The 14,932-nt window shown below is 37.1% G+C and overlaps 2 protein-coding genes across 3 annotated transcripts in view; one reads left to right on the top strand and one right to left on the bottom strand.

The window, feature by feature from the left end:
* The window catches only part of sln (sarcolipin), a 1,946-nt gene extending 1,447 nt beyond the window's left edge, over positions 1 to 499 (bottom strand). The window contains 1 exon segment of the mRNA NM_001302745.1: positions 450 to 499. The gene's annotated coding sequence lies outside the window, so the exon portion shown is untranslated.
* Positions 459 to 14,932, top strand: sfrp2l (secreted frizzled-related protein 2 like). Of its 2 annotated transcripts, NM_001386322.2 has the most exon segments (6): positions 459 to 582; positions 7,201 to 7,688; positions 10,462 to 10,542; positions 13,424 to 13,791; positions 13,829 to 14,204; positions 14,359 to 14,611. In NM_001386322.2, coding segments are annotated over 3 exon segments (753 nt in total). In that variant the 5' UTR covers positions 459 to 582; positions 7,201 to 7,318; the 3' UTR covers positions 13,726 to 13,791; positions 13,829 to 14,204; positions 14,359 to 14,611.

Raw genomic sequence — 14,932 nt, 5'->3', positions numbered from 1 at the left:
CTGTAGAATCATCATGACAGATTTGTTACTATAGCTGTTGTGTTACCATAGCAACTGTAGAATCACCATAACAGATTTGTTACTATAGTTGTGTTATCAAAGCAACTGTACAATCACCACAAGTACTATACTTTACTGTTTACAATAGCACAGTTCAAAAACTATAGTAATTACTATGGTATTCATTAATTTGGTAGTTTTTTTCTATTTAAACTCATCTCCAAATGGTTTAAAAACTTCAACACTAAATCAAACTAAGCACACTTGTTCATAAAGAGCATTCTAAACATGTTTGACCAAAGAAAGAGTGTTTTGTGTATGTCATGTATTGATTCGTTCAGGTGAGTCGTCTGGAATTCCAAGATGCATTTAAACACTCAAAGCACTGAATGAATGTCTCTGCAGGTGATTCAGTGAGTCGCTGTGGTGAATGGTGTGGATCTTCTTACCTGCTCTGCGTCGTCTCTGTGTGTTTCAGATGATTTTAAAGTCTCTGTGTGCTTTTTCTACATCTCTGGGCTCTTAAAGCAGTGGTGCTGGACAGAAACAAGTGGATTGGACCAGAGGATGGTGTTGTCACAGGTATTTAACATCAGCTGCTGGGTTTATTGAGGGATTGACTGAGATATGAGAGTCTCTGTGGATCAGGGTTATTCTGCGGCTCTATTGTCTTCTGGTGGAAGTAACAGGAGAGTAGTGGGTTATATGTAATCTGGATTACAAAATCAAGTATTTGTAATCACTCTAAATTACATGCTAAAAATGTTGGGTTACACACAATTTGTGTTGGGACAACATGAAGGAATTAAGTTAACTTATTAGCTAATACAAATTTGAGTGGATTAAACAAGTTGTCCCCAAAATTAATCAGGGATCACCACGTTGGAATGAACCACCTACTATTCCAGCATATGTTTTACACAGCGGATGCCCATCACTGGGAAATGGCAATATATTGTTGACAATTTTGCATATATTGTCATTTGCACTTATTGTTTAGATGAAATATTTGATGTCATGATGAAATTACTCTCAACTTTTCAATATTGTAATCAGGACTAGGCTTTAATGAAATACATGTAACAATGTCATATTTAAAAATTTAATTATAAGTAACTAATTCATAATAATATAACACCTCTGGGATCAGTTAAACTTATTAAAGAACATTTAAAGACAAATATTTTTGGCCAAGCTTTTAAATAACAATATGGAGAGCTGGTTTTACATTGGTGCCTCAGTACTTGGATTTTTAACCAGTTTTTATTGTATACAGCATAAATGTGATAAAAGTAATCTAAATGTAATCCAAAAGGAGTAAGATTACATTAGCATAAATTTAATCCAAAAGTAGTAAGATCAGATTAAAATAAATGAGTAATAAAAATAATGTTAAAACAATCCAAATGTAGTCAGATTACATTAGCATACATGTAATAAAAGTAATCTAAATGTAATCCAAAAGTAGTGAGATTACATAAACATAATATAATCTTAATGTAATCCGAAAGTGGTCAGATTACATTAAAATAAATGTGTAATAAAAGTTGTGTAAATGTAAACAAATGTAGTCAGATTACATTGCCATAGCAGTGTAATAAAAGTAATCTAAAAAGTCATCCAAAAAGTAATCCAAAAGTAGTGAGAATACATTACCATGAATGTGTAAAAAAGTAATCCCAAAGTAGTGACATTACATTACCATAATTGTGTAATGAAAGTAATCTAAATGTAATCCAAAAGTACTCTGCTTACGTTACCCTAAATATATAATAAAAGTAATCTAAATGTGATCTAAAAGTACTCTGCATAACTATAAATGCATAATAAAAGTAATCTAAATGTAATCCAAAAGTAGTCAGATTACATTATCATAATTGTGTAATAAAAGTAATCTAAAAGTAATCCAAAAGTGGTAAAATTACATTACCATAAATGTACTCCAATTGTAGTCAGATTACATTACCATAACAGTGTATTGAAGTAATCTAAATGTAATCCAAAAGTAGTCCGATTACATTACCATAAATGTTCAGTCTAACAGATTACATTACCGACTACAAACTTTGCTACGTAATTTGTAAACAGATTACATTTGATAAGTAATCCACCAATTTGACTCCAGATCAGCCAAAACATGCGACAGATCTGAATGTTTCTTCTTTTGTTTACCCGTCGGAGTCCTGAATTAACTCATAAATCATACATCAGTAAAGCTCCGGCTCTGGAGTTATGTTTCTGGGCTCATATGATGGTTATATCATGGCAACAGCAGTTCATTGTTAATAGAGCAGCTGTGAAATCCAGCAGCTGGTAAATTAGGTCAGACAGATCACATTACTGGAGAAATAACCACATACACACACACACACACACACACACACACACACACACACACATCTCTTTCAAGCAATGATTGTATAGTTGTGCTAATATCCTAGTGTTTAATTAGTGTGTCGGCATTAACAATAAAGGTGCTCACAGTGATCTGAGTTCAAGTCCCGGCTCCATATCTGCCTCTATTTAATTAAAAAACAATTATAAACAATGACTATATACATATAAACAAACAAGACATAACGCTTTACAGTAAAAGATTCTTTGAATTGAAAAAAAAACTGCAAAAATTAAACAAATTTTTAATGTATTTGTCAATTTTGAGATTATAAAACTTTTTTTATTTTAAGCCTAGAAAAAAACATCCAAAATACACCTAATATTGAATCTTTTAATTTTATTATTATTTTTAATTGTAATTTTTAAATTAATAATATTTTTTAATATACATTTTTGCAATTAATTATGATTTATTAGTTTTTTAGGGGGGGGGGGTAGTTATATTTGTTTATTTATGCAATTAAAAATGTATAAAAGAAAAGGGCAACACTACAATAATCTTCGACTCTAATATAAAAAAGTTCATTCATTAATTTTCTTTTTGGCTTAGTCCCTATAATCATCAAGGGTTGCCACAGCAGAATGAACCACCAACTATTCCAGCATAGAATTATTCTTGCTGCACCCCAGTAATCCCCATACACACTCATTCTCTCACACACACTCATACACTACAGCTAATTTAGTTCATCCATTCCCCTATAGCGCTTGTGTTTGGACTGTGACGCGCCCTTCTTGCTGTGAGGCCAAATCGCTAACCACTGTGCCACTGATCAATAAAATGTAAACAATCATTTTAAAAGTTACTTGTTTGTGCTTGAAATGTGTGCACATTCACACAAACTACATTTTAGATGACTTGACATGAAAGGTAAAGTAACTAATATGCAATTAATATTGTAAAACTGATTTCTTCTGTGGTGTTTTCTAAAAACAAATGAAATACTTTAGTAGAATGTAATGATGATAACCCTTTCCCAATATATAACCACTTCCCAACATTCTTCAAAATATCTTCTTTTGTGCTGAACAGAAGAAAGTAACTCAAACAGGTTTAGAACACAGTGAAGGGAGAGTAAATGTTGAGTAAATCTTCATTTTTGTGTGAACTGCCCCTTTAAATGAAGCTCCAGCGTGTGATGAAGCATGTCTGTATACAGACATGGAGCTGCTGACAGGCTTTAAGCAGATCACCACTTTCAGGATTGTGTTTGTGTGTTAAATATAGTCACCGAAAGTTCAAGGTGAGAGAGAGAGAGAGAGAGAGAGCTTTTGTTTGTGGTCAGTCTGTTTACTGCACTCTAAAGAAAATGCTGGGTTGTTTTAACACAACGTTGGGTCAAATACAGACAAACACATCATTGAGTTCATGTATTGTTCATGTCCCTTTATTCATCAGAGGTCACCACAGCGGCATGAACCGCCAACTATTCCAGCATATGTTTTACACTGCGGATGCCCTTCCTGGGAAACACCCACACACACTCATTCACACACTCATACACTACGGCCAGTGTAGTTGATCAGTTCCCCTATAGCGCATGTGTTTGGACTGTGGGGGAAACCGGAGCACCTGGAGGAAACCCACGCCAACACGGGGAGAACATGCAAACTCCACACAGAAACACCAACTGACCCAGCCGAGACTCAAACCAGAGACCTTCTTGCTGTGAGGCCACAGTGCTAACTACTACGCCACCGTGCCACCCCTTCATTTATTTTGTTAAATTTAATTACAGTTTTCAACTCAACAGTTGTGTTTGTCCATATTTGACCCAATATTGGGTTAAAAACAGAATTGTTTAGAGTGTACTGACTTTTGCTGCATTTCACTACATAGGGGCTGATATATGAGTGGTAATTGATGGGGATTTTACACACACACACACACACACACACACATTGTTATATTACACATGTGCAGAAAGCACACTTTATCACAAACAAGAATGCTCATCAGCCAATCAGAATTGAGAATTGAGCAGCACTGGGGTTGCTAATGTAATTTAGATTTAAATATGGCCTTTCTCCTGTCCGAAATGTTGCATTAATGCCTTTGTCAGACATTTCAATTCAATATTAATATTCATGTCCTGAAAATCAAACACATATTGACCCTGACTCTGTGGAAGTTTGCTTTCAGTGACAGATGTTCAGTGTCTCCATCTAGTGGCCTCATGTGAAACATGAAAATACTAAAGAAGATGATCATCACCGATGTTTTCTGTTTTACTTCAAATTAAAATGTGCATTTTAGAAGTAGTTTTCAATAACCTTCAAAAACACTACATATCAGTTGTCGTGTAAACAAAGAACACAAACATGTACAAATTTTAGTTATAAATAATAAAAAAACGCCCCTGAGGTTTATATCAGAGCCCTGAAATCTCCGCCCCAGCTGATTGGACAGTATTTGCATAAACACACCCCTGAGTGCAGGATGAGTCATCAGAAATGTTGTTGTGTGTTTCCTCACCAAAAACAACATTAAAAGCAAATCAGTAGCCAAGTTCAGTTCAACAAACGTCAATTTAATTTGGGCAACACATTTTCATTCACATCATAATGTTTGTGACAAAGATTTAACATCACTTTAAAAACTGTGTTGGAAAAAGGTAAATGTTGATTAATTTTATTTAAGTTTTGCACCATTTCTACAGAGGTCATGGTGAATGCAAATACAAAACTATTGCATTTAAAAACAAATGTTGCTACAGATATTCTTCCATAATAGTGCTGTGATTCTGATCCTCGGTTGTTTATTCGCTCATCAGCTGGAGGTCTGCTCTAATGTTTGCTTGGTGGACTGTTTTGTATGATTTATTATTTTCAGTTACGTTTACATTTATTATGAAACGCCATTCCTGATTATTTATTTGCTTAGTTTGTAAACTTTTAAGTAGTAATGTAGTAATTCCTATAACCTCATGAGAGTTAGCCATGTGGATGCAATTCGAGCTATTGCCCTTTTAAAAAACTCTCCTGATTCTGTTCTCCCCTCCGTTGATTAATGCTTGTAAAACAGTGAATGGAAAATTAGTTTCATGCTTAACCCTTGTCTTAGAAATAGAAAGATTCGCCATCTTTTTCAGAAGGAAAAAACCTCTATACCTCACGTCATTTTTCACTGGAATCATTTATTTCATGATATTCCTTGGCAGATCGTGTGCTCTTTACCCAACACATTCTTAATCACAAACAAGGTTAAAGAGGTCTCCTTCAAAATGCTCCATCAAGTTTATCCGGTGAATGTTTATATAAAAATGCTTCCTCAGGAGGATCCCCTAGTTCCTTTTGTGGAATAATAGATGAATCTGTCGATCCTCTTTTTGGGAATGAGCCCATGCTAAAAAAAATTCTGAAAAAAAAAATCTCTTTATTTATATGTGCCTCTCTCTTTTAGATAATTCTTCTTTGTTTCACTCTAAAAACGTTGAGTTATTTATTTACTCAATGGTTGAGTTAAATATTTGGTGCTTTGTTGGGTTATTTTTACCCTTTATTAGGTTAATTATATTATAACTCAACCAGCTGGTTTAAATATTTGAATTTCAACAGTCAACTGATTTAACTGACACAGCACAGCTGCATTAATATGCGTGTGTAATGCTGTTTTTGCGTTATAAAGTTTATTTAAGCTATAATGCAATAATGTTGTTGTTATCGTTTATCAATTTCCTCTCCCTGTCGTGTTTTTACATCCGTTTCACCATCCAAATCTTTTAGAAGCGTTTGGATATGGTTAAAATGTATTGTAGACTCTGAACTGTGTGCTGTAGATCCAGCAGCTTCACTCAATTATATAACCCAATGCATTGAATAAAATAACCCATAGTTAGGAAGGTGCTATAATAACCTGTAGTTGGGTTATATGTTGGGGTATTTTAACTATTTTAACACAGTACTCAATACAGCCGTTTGTCAGTTAAATCAGTTGACTGTTGAAATTCAAATATTTAACCCAGCTGGTTGAGTTATTAAATAAATATACCTAATAAAGGTTCTAATAACCCAAAGCACCAAATATGTTTAACTCATCCATTGGGTTAAATAAATAACTCAATGTGTTTTAGTGTACAGGATGTTTTATTTGTTTTTTATGTTGAAGTAAAAGATAGAAATTTTCTAATAAATCTGTTTATTTTACTAGCAAAGTTTTTATACACAAATGCGAATTTTAGTCAGTAAAACCTGTTTCTTATTTATTGTAAAGATTTGAAATGATATTTGGATAATCCAGCAATGTTAAAGCTTTAAAATCAACAACTGTGTGAATCTTACAGTCTATACCCAGCGGACTGTGTGATATTGTAATATATTACCCCTGGCATATATATATATATATATAATTTATTTATGTTTTTCTCTTTTTGTTTTGCTTTGTTCTGTTGTTTATTTCTGTTGTTTGAGGATTTATCTTTTTAAGAGCGTTTTTCCGAAATAAAGCAATAAAGCCTAAATAACAGGCTAATTTAGAAAGAATGGATTAATACATGTTTAAGAGTGATTTAAAAAATGTAGAACAAGAAATGTACAATTTAAAATAAATAAGACAAAGCGAAAACTGAACAAGTTAAAATGTATCGCAGAGCTCGCCAGAACCCAAACTTCACACACACTTCTGAAGAGTTTTACTACCGGTAATAAACCGTCTGATTCACAGGATGTGGACACACACACACACACACACACACACACTCAGTCAGAAGTGTTTGATCGTGTGTGTGTGTGCATGTCCATCATGTTGAATCAGCATTTTCTGCGTGTGTGTGTGTTTGTGTGTGTGTTTCTCCGCTTCTCCAGCGCTGATGATGAAGATGATAGTCCCGGTGCAGATCTCAGCGCGCTCCCGGTGTCTGATGGCATCGCGGCGGTGGAGTTCGGCAGCGCACGCTCGGTGTGTAAGCCGGTACCGAACACCATGGTGCTGTGCTTTGGCATCGGTTACCGGGAGATGCGGCTGCCGAACCTGCTAGAGCACCAGAGCGCGCGGGAGGCGCAGCAGCAGTCCGCCGCCTGGGTGCCGCTGATCGGGAAGCGCTGCCACCGGGACACGCGCCGCTTCCTCTGCTCGCTGTTCGCGCCAGTGTGTTTACCGGAGGTCCCGACTCCGGTGAGCCCGTGCAGGAATCTCTGCGTAGCGGTGCGGGACGCCTGTGCGCCCGTCATGAGCGCGTTCGGCTTCCCCTGGCCGGAGATGTTCAACTGCAGCCGGTTTACCGACGGACCCGAGCTCTGCATCCCCGGGGAGATAGACCCGCTCAGGGCCCCCACCACCCTCGCGCCCACAGGTAACACTTCATTAGTAGACATTTTTGCATTAACCAAACTATAATAAAGTAATTGGTGATTCATTCCGCTGTGAAGACCTCTCAGAGACCGAAGTGGGTATAAAGTGTAGGCTACTTCACAACTCTTTGTTAATGAATGCTCCAGTATCCTTCAAGGGTTTTTGCATCCTCTTTGACCCCTTTTTTTACCATGCTATTGTGAAGAAACTGACGGTTCATTCCGCTGTGGCGACCACTCGATACAGGCACTAACCAATATGGCGCCCTGTAGCAGTAAATTCCACTGCTAGTGTACATATAAGAAGCGTATTAGCTTTGTCTTATAGATTCTGATATCTAAACAACGCAAATGTACATTCAAAATACTCAGAGAGACGTGTTTGCAACTGTGTCCCCTTTAGGCTCCATAAGCTAGTGGAAAAGGTCGCTGTAAAGCATTATGACAACAATTTATTTTTTGACATTTAAAACACACCAGCACGTTGAAATTTTGCATGTTCATAGACCTAAATGAGAAAAGTCAAGCAATTTCAAGAAAAAAAAATAGGTTAACTGGCATATTCGACAAGTCAAAAAAATCTAAATCAGGTGAATCTGACCCTAGCAAAATATGAAGATTAATCAACATAGATAATAAAAAAGAACCAAATATTCAGATTTTTAGTTTTTTAGTTTGTATTTTAATGGTCTGATTGCTCATATTTTATTTGATTCACTTTAATCCTTAATAAGATGTTGCACTGTTGTGTTTTACTGTCCTGTAATGTCATAACAAAGCTTTTAATTAACTTATTTAACACTGAAGAGTGGGAATTTTATGACTGAATGACATGTGGTTTTAGCTCAAAGATTGAGGAACACTTGTCTCGTGTGGGGGAAGTTGCAATGGAAATAGATGCTACTGGATCATATCAACTCACCACAAAAGAGCTGCAATTCGGGGCTAAACATAAAATGATGAAGATTTCACCCCAAAATTAATATTATATTTACCCACACCCTCCACTTCTTTTTACATCTTTTTCCTTTGTTGAACACGAAAGAAGATACTTTGAAGAATGGGGGAAACCAGTAGCCACTGACTCCCATACTATTATTATTTTTAGTTTTTTCTACTATGGATGTCAGAGGCTACCATTTTCCAACATTCTTCAAAATATCTTCTTTTGTGTTCAACAAAAGAACCACAAAAAATGTATGAGTCAAAAACAATGAATGAGTCGGTCTAAAACACAGCAGATACCATAATTCTCATTCAATCACTCATTTTCTTTTCGGCTTAGTCTCTTTATTTATCTCAGGTCGCCACAGCAGAATGAATCGTCAACTATTCCAGCATATGTTTTACACAGTGGATGCCCTTCCAGCTGCAACCCAGTACTGGGAAACACCCATACACACACTCATACACTACGGCCAGTGTAGTTGATCAGTTCCCCTATAGCGCATGTGTTTGGACTGTGGGGGAAACCGGAGCACCTGGAGGAAACCCACACCAACACGAGGAGAACATGCAAACTCCACACAGAACCTGAATTAAATGAATAGGCTATTCCTGCAAAGGACTTCCTCAATGATCTTAGCGTATCACTCCAGTTGTGTCTTTGAGTTACAGTTACATTTCTTTATTTATTTAGAATATTAATCGCATAATAATAATAATTATAACACTTTTATTTTAAATAAATCTAAATATTTGTATATGTTTATTTATAACAAATATTATCAATAAATGGGGTTTTTGAGAAGAGGCCATGGGACTGGTCCACTGCTAAAGACAGTGATGACATCATAATACATCAATATGCATAATTCTGAATCATTTCTAAATGAATTATGAGATGATTAATCATGCTCCACACGTACTCTTGCACTCTGTCATCGACTACATATAAATAGACTATTTTCAAATCAAATATGAGTCATTATCAGATTCTCTCCTGCATATTCAGCATGTAGAGCAGATATATATGCTGCCACTCACCATCAGTAATGTTTATTCTCACACAGAAGACTCACACTGTGGACACAGGCATAGTCAATCTCTCAGATGTCTCATCAAAATATTACCTGGACATTAATTTTTACACAAAATAAAGTGAATGCAGATGTTTTTATATTATTAGGCAATATTATCATTAGTAATAGTAGTAGTAGTAGTAGGCTTTGCACTATGCAGATAAATTAATGTGTGTTTATTCCTTTCTGAAGTATTACCATAGTTTTAGGAATAGTGGAAGCTACTTTTTTTTTCTTCCCTCATTTCTGGCGCCCCCTGGATGTACGTTGCCCTCAGCATTTGCCTATACTGCCTATGCCCTGCAGCCACTGATAAATCAGGGAGTAAGCAGAGCTTGTGCTTGTGATCAGTCTGTTTACTGCACTCCAATACAGCTGGGTTGTTTTAACACAACGTTGGGTCATATTGTTGGCTTCATTTATTTTTGTTCACTCATTTTCCTTCGGCTTAATCCCTATATTCATCAGGGGTCACCACAGCGAAGTGAACCGCCAACTATTCCAGCATATGTTTCACGCAGCAGATGCCCTTCCAGCCATCTGCTGCATAAAACATATGCTGGATAAGTTGGCGGTTCATTCCGCTGTGGCGACACCGGATTAATAAAGGGACTAAGCCGAAGGAAAATGAATGAGTGAATGCCCTTACTGCTGCAACCCAGTACTGGGAAATACCCAAACTACACAACTATATGTATATATTCACACAGAAAGCAGCTGATGAATTAGCAAAACTATTTCACTGTTTTTAAAGACTCTGAGATCTGTGAGGCCTGTAGTGCAGACGGAGACGGAGAGCGAGAGATCCTGCAGGAGTTCTGCACGGCTCAGTTCGGTGAGAAACTGTCCATTTGTGTGTGTGTGTGTGTGTGTGTGTGTGTGTAGATTTTTGTAGATGCTGTGATTTGTTTACCAAAACTATTGTTCGCCAACTAAGGTCACAAGTTCCATCATTACAAGCACAGTTTGTTGATTTGCCGTTTCCCAAATCCTTTGCTCCAACGAACATTCACAAACTGTGTCGCAAACTTGAGCACTCGCAGCAACACCTCTGGAGCTGTAGTTCAAAACAAAGGTCCTGGCTGTGTTCTATTCCCACTTATCCCCCCTATGCGCTATTCATTTACAAAGTTGTAATTATGAAAAGGAATAAAGCATTAAGCTCATCTCTCTTAGCTGTAGTTTGCTTTCAAACTGTTTTTAGTTCAGTTTTAGCGATCTTTTTTGTGCTCCCTTCGCAGTGCACTTTAAAGACATTGATGTCATTTTGAACGCAGCCTCATGACGAAAGCTATAGGTGACCTGTTATTTAAAAGCGGAATATATGTTGCGTCTCCAAAGCTTGTGAAAACAAAAAGCACACACTCTAAAAACGTTGAGTTATTTATTTAACCCAGTGGTTGAGTTAAACATATTTGGTGCTTTGTTGGGTTATTTCTACCCTTTATTTATAATTAACTCAACCAGTTGGGTTAAATATTTGAGTTTCAACAATCAACAGATTTGGCTGAGAGAACTGACCCAAAACAGCTGTTAACATGCGTGCACAATGCTGTTTTATTGCTATTCGCTTGTTAAGTGATGACGTGTTTGTGACGTATGTATACTGTTTCCGGGTCCATTCATTTGAGTGGAGAAATCATTCGTTTATGTTCACGTTTTATTCTTATCACACATTAAAGTTAATTGTATATAAAGTCATAGTGTACACAACAATCTCTGGGCTTGCTGCATAACAAATACCAAAAATTTATCAATTTATAAAAAAAATTATCACTTTCTGGCCATTGGATATTAGGCATGGACATATATACTGCCATCGTGACTTTTGAAAGTATTAAATGGCTTTGTAAACGTTTATTATTACCATTTCATGAGTCTCCCCAGTCAGTTGAATAGAGCGCTTGGACCCGGAAGCCGCTTCGCATGACGTCACACTTAACAAGCGGATATCGCAATAATATTGTTATTTTTTGTCAAATGACCCCTCCGTGTCGTGATTTTTAGATCCGCTTCGCCATCCAGGACCATCTTTTAGAAGCGTTTGGATGAGGTTTAAATGTACTGTATTGTGGACATTTTAATTCTAAAATGAACAGTAGTAATAGTGATACCAGAATGGAAAGAAATAATATTTAATCAAAATAACCCAATTAAACTATACAACCCAATGCAGTAGGCTGAAATAACCCATAGTGGGGAAGGTGCTAATAACCTATAGTTGTGTTATATGTTGGGGTATTTTTAACTTATGTTAATTCTTTTCGTTTATAGCTGGTTATTTATTAGGTATCTGTACTGTATTTGACATGGGCCTGCTGGCTGGAACTTTCTGCTGTGTCATTGTAAAAGTAGACTTTTAAAAAATAAACAAATAAACAACTTCATACTTAATAATAATATTAAAAGCAATAATAATAAAGGTGAGGCAGTGGCGCAGTAGGTAGTGCTGTCGCCTCACAGCAAGAAGGTCGCTGGGTTGCTGGTTCGAAACTTGGCTCAGTTGGTGTATCTGTGTGGAGTTTGCATGTTCTCCATGCCTTCGCGTGGGTTTTCTCCGGGTGCTCCCCCACAGTCCAAACACATGTGGTATAGGAGAATTGGGTAGGCTAAATTGTCCGTAGTGTATGAGTGTGTGTGTGTGTGTGTGTGAATGAGTGTGTGGATGTTTCCCAGAGATGGGTTGCGGCTGGAAGGGCATCTGCTGCGTAAAAACTTGCTGGATAAGTTGGAGGTTCATTCCGCTGTGGTGACCCCGGATTAAAAAGGGACTAAGCCGACAAGAAAATGAATGAATGAATTAATGAACAATAATAATAATCATCATCATCATAATAAATACGATTAATATTATTATTAAGGTATGATTTTTTTTCATTTCTAATACATAATAATTATTAAATGTCATTTCTTGATAAATGGCTTCATTATTTATTTATTTATATGATTTATTTATGATATTAGAACACGTGTGAGCTTTTGTAGGTGGTTTTATGTTTTAGATTATGATATGTCATTCTCACTCATATTTGTAAAGCAGACAGGCCCTGTATGTGCCATATATTTCAGCTGATATGGAGAGCCAGTGCGTGTTTCTACCAAATCTAATATTGGGTGTTATTTTAAATGTGTGTGTGTGTAAAACAATATCATTTGCACTATAAATGATGGGTTCTTTTCTGAAGAAGTTGTTACTCCACCCAGTTTAGAGTGTCGTTATGAGCGTTTTACTTTATAACTAACGTGGTTCAAGCGAAGGATCTGCGACAGAAACTATGCGTTTTGGGAAACACTCGTCACTACATCACTCTTTTCCCAAACAATGCAGCGTGCCATGATAGTTAAGCTCAGAGTTACATCGTTGTTTGGGAAACGCCACACCCCATAACCCCATAAGCATCTTTTAAAGGTGCAGTGTGTAATTATAGCCACTAGACAACAAGCACAGGTGTTCAATCAAGGTTTTTGCTGCTGTACCATGACTGCAAGTGGAGGAGTGATATTACACAGCACCTGAAAATAGTGCCCAGCTAACAGAACTAACTAACAGACCTGCGTATCATTAAGGCTGATTTTTTTATTCTTATCAGACCCTCCAGCATTTTGCCATCGCCGAATTGTCACAAAATTTTGTGGAGTTTTTTTAATATTGCTGCAGACTTCATTGCAGTGTGTTCACTAAATGTGCACGCGTGTGTGTGTGTGTGTGTATGCAGTGGTCCGGCTGCGAGTGGGCTCCTGCTCAGTGATTGGCTCTGACCTTCGTGTATTCCCAGAGGGCCGCAGTCGAGTGCTCCGCCAGCAGGATCCCCAGGCTGCGCTGGAGCTTAGGGTGCTCTGGCTGCCCCAGGCCCTCCACTGCTCCTGTCCTGCTCTGGACGGGCCCCTGACCGGCACCTACATCGTCCTGGGGCACACACACAGCGGACGCATGCAGATACACAGACTCCTGCGCTGGACACGAGACGAGAAAACACTGAAGAAACTCATCAGGACTCTGCTGAAGACACAGTGCTGAGTGCAGGAGAACAACACCTTCTTAAAGAGACAGTACACTCAGATATATAAACTTCAGACAACACCCGCTGTCAAGCCTTGACGCTGAAGCCCCATGTAAATGGGCATTAAAGGGACAGTACACTTATATAGTCATGTTCTTAAAGGGGCGGTACACGCAAAATATATACATTCTGCCATAATATAGTCAGCTTCTTAAAGGGACAGTGCACTCATGTAGTCATCTTCTTAAAGGGACAGTACACTCATGTAGTCATCTTCTTAAAGGGACAGTACACTCATGTAGTCATCTTCTTAAAGGGACAGTGCACTAATATAGTCATCTTCTTAAAGGGACAGAACACTCATGTAGTCATCTTCTTAAAGTGACAGTACACTAATATAGTCATCTTCTTAAAGGGACAGAACACTCATGTAGTCATCTTCTTAAAGGGACAGTACACTCATGTAGTCATCTTCTTAAAGGGACTGTACACTCATGTAATCATCTTCTTAAAGGGACAGTACACTAATATAGTCATCTTCTTAAAGGGGCAGTACACCCAAAATATATACATTCTGCCATAATATAGTCATCTTCTTAAAGGGACAGTGCACTCATGTAGTCCTCTTCTTAAAGGGACAGTGCACTCATGTAGTCATCTTCTTAAAGTGACAGTACACTAATATAGTCATCTTCTTAAAGGGACAGAACACTCATGTAGTCATCTTCTTAAAGGGACAGTACACTCATGTAGTCATCGTCTTAAAGTGACAGTACACTAATATAGTCATCTTCTTAAAGGGACTGTACACTCATGTAGTCATCGTCTTAAAGTGACAGTACACTAATATAGTCATCTTCTTAAAGGGACAGTACACTCATGTAGTCATCTTCTTAAAGGGACAGAATACTCATGTAGTCATCTTCTTAAAGGGACAGTACACTCATATAGTCACTCATTATATATACATTCTGCCTTTATATAGTCATGTTTTTAAAGGAACAGTATATGCAAAAATATTCATTCTGCTATAATACAATCACGTTCCTAAAGGGACAGTACACTCAGAAATATACATTCTGCCATAATATAGTAATCCTCTTAAAGGGACAGGACACAGAAATATTCATTCTACTATAAAAGTCACATTCTTAAAGGCACGGTACACTTAGAAATATACAATCTGCCATAATATAGTTATGTTCTTAAAGGGACAGTACACAC

Source organism: Danio rerio, chromosome 15, assembly GCF_052040795.2.
Source record: "Danio rerio strain M-AB ecotype USA chromosome 15, GRCz13ab, whole genome shotgun sequence".
NCBI lineage: Eukaryota > Metazoa > Chordata > Actinopteri > Cypriniformes > Danionidae > Danio > Danio rerio.
Note: the sequence above shows the minus strand (reverse complement) of the source record. Positions and strands in the feature narration are given on the sequence as shown.

Coding starts and splice junctions, on each gene's coding strand:
- sfrp2l (XM_087282312.1), top strand. CDS start 7,319: ATGGTGCTGTGCTTTGGCATCGGTTACCGGGAGATGCGGCTGCCGAAC. Junction 7,689..10,461: donor CACCACCCTCGCGCCCACAG/GTAACACTTCAT, acceptor CTGTTTTTAAAG/ACTCTGAGATCTGTGAGGCC. Junction 10,543..13,423: donor GTTCTGCACGGCTCAGTTCG/GTGAGAAACTGT, acceptor GTGTGTATGCAG/TGGTCCGGCTGCGAGTGGGC.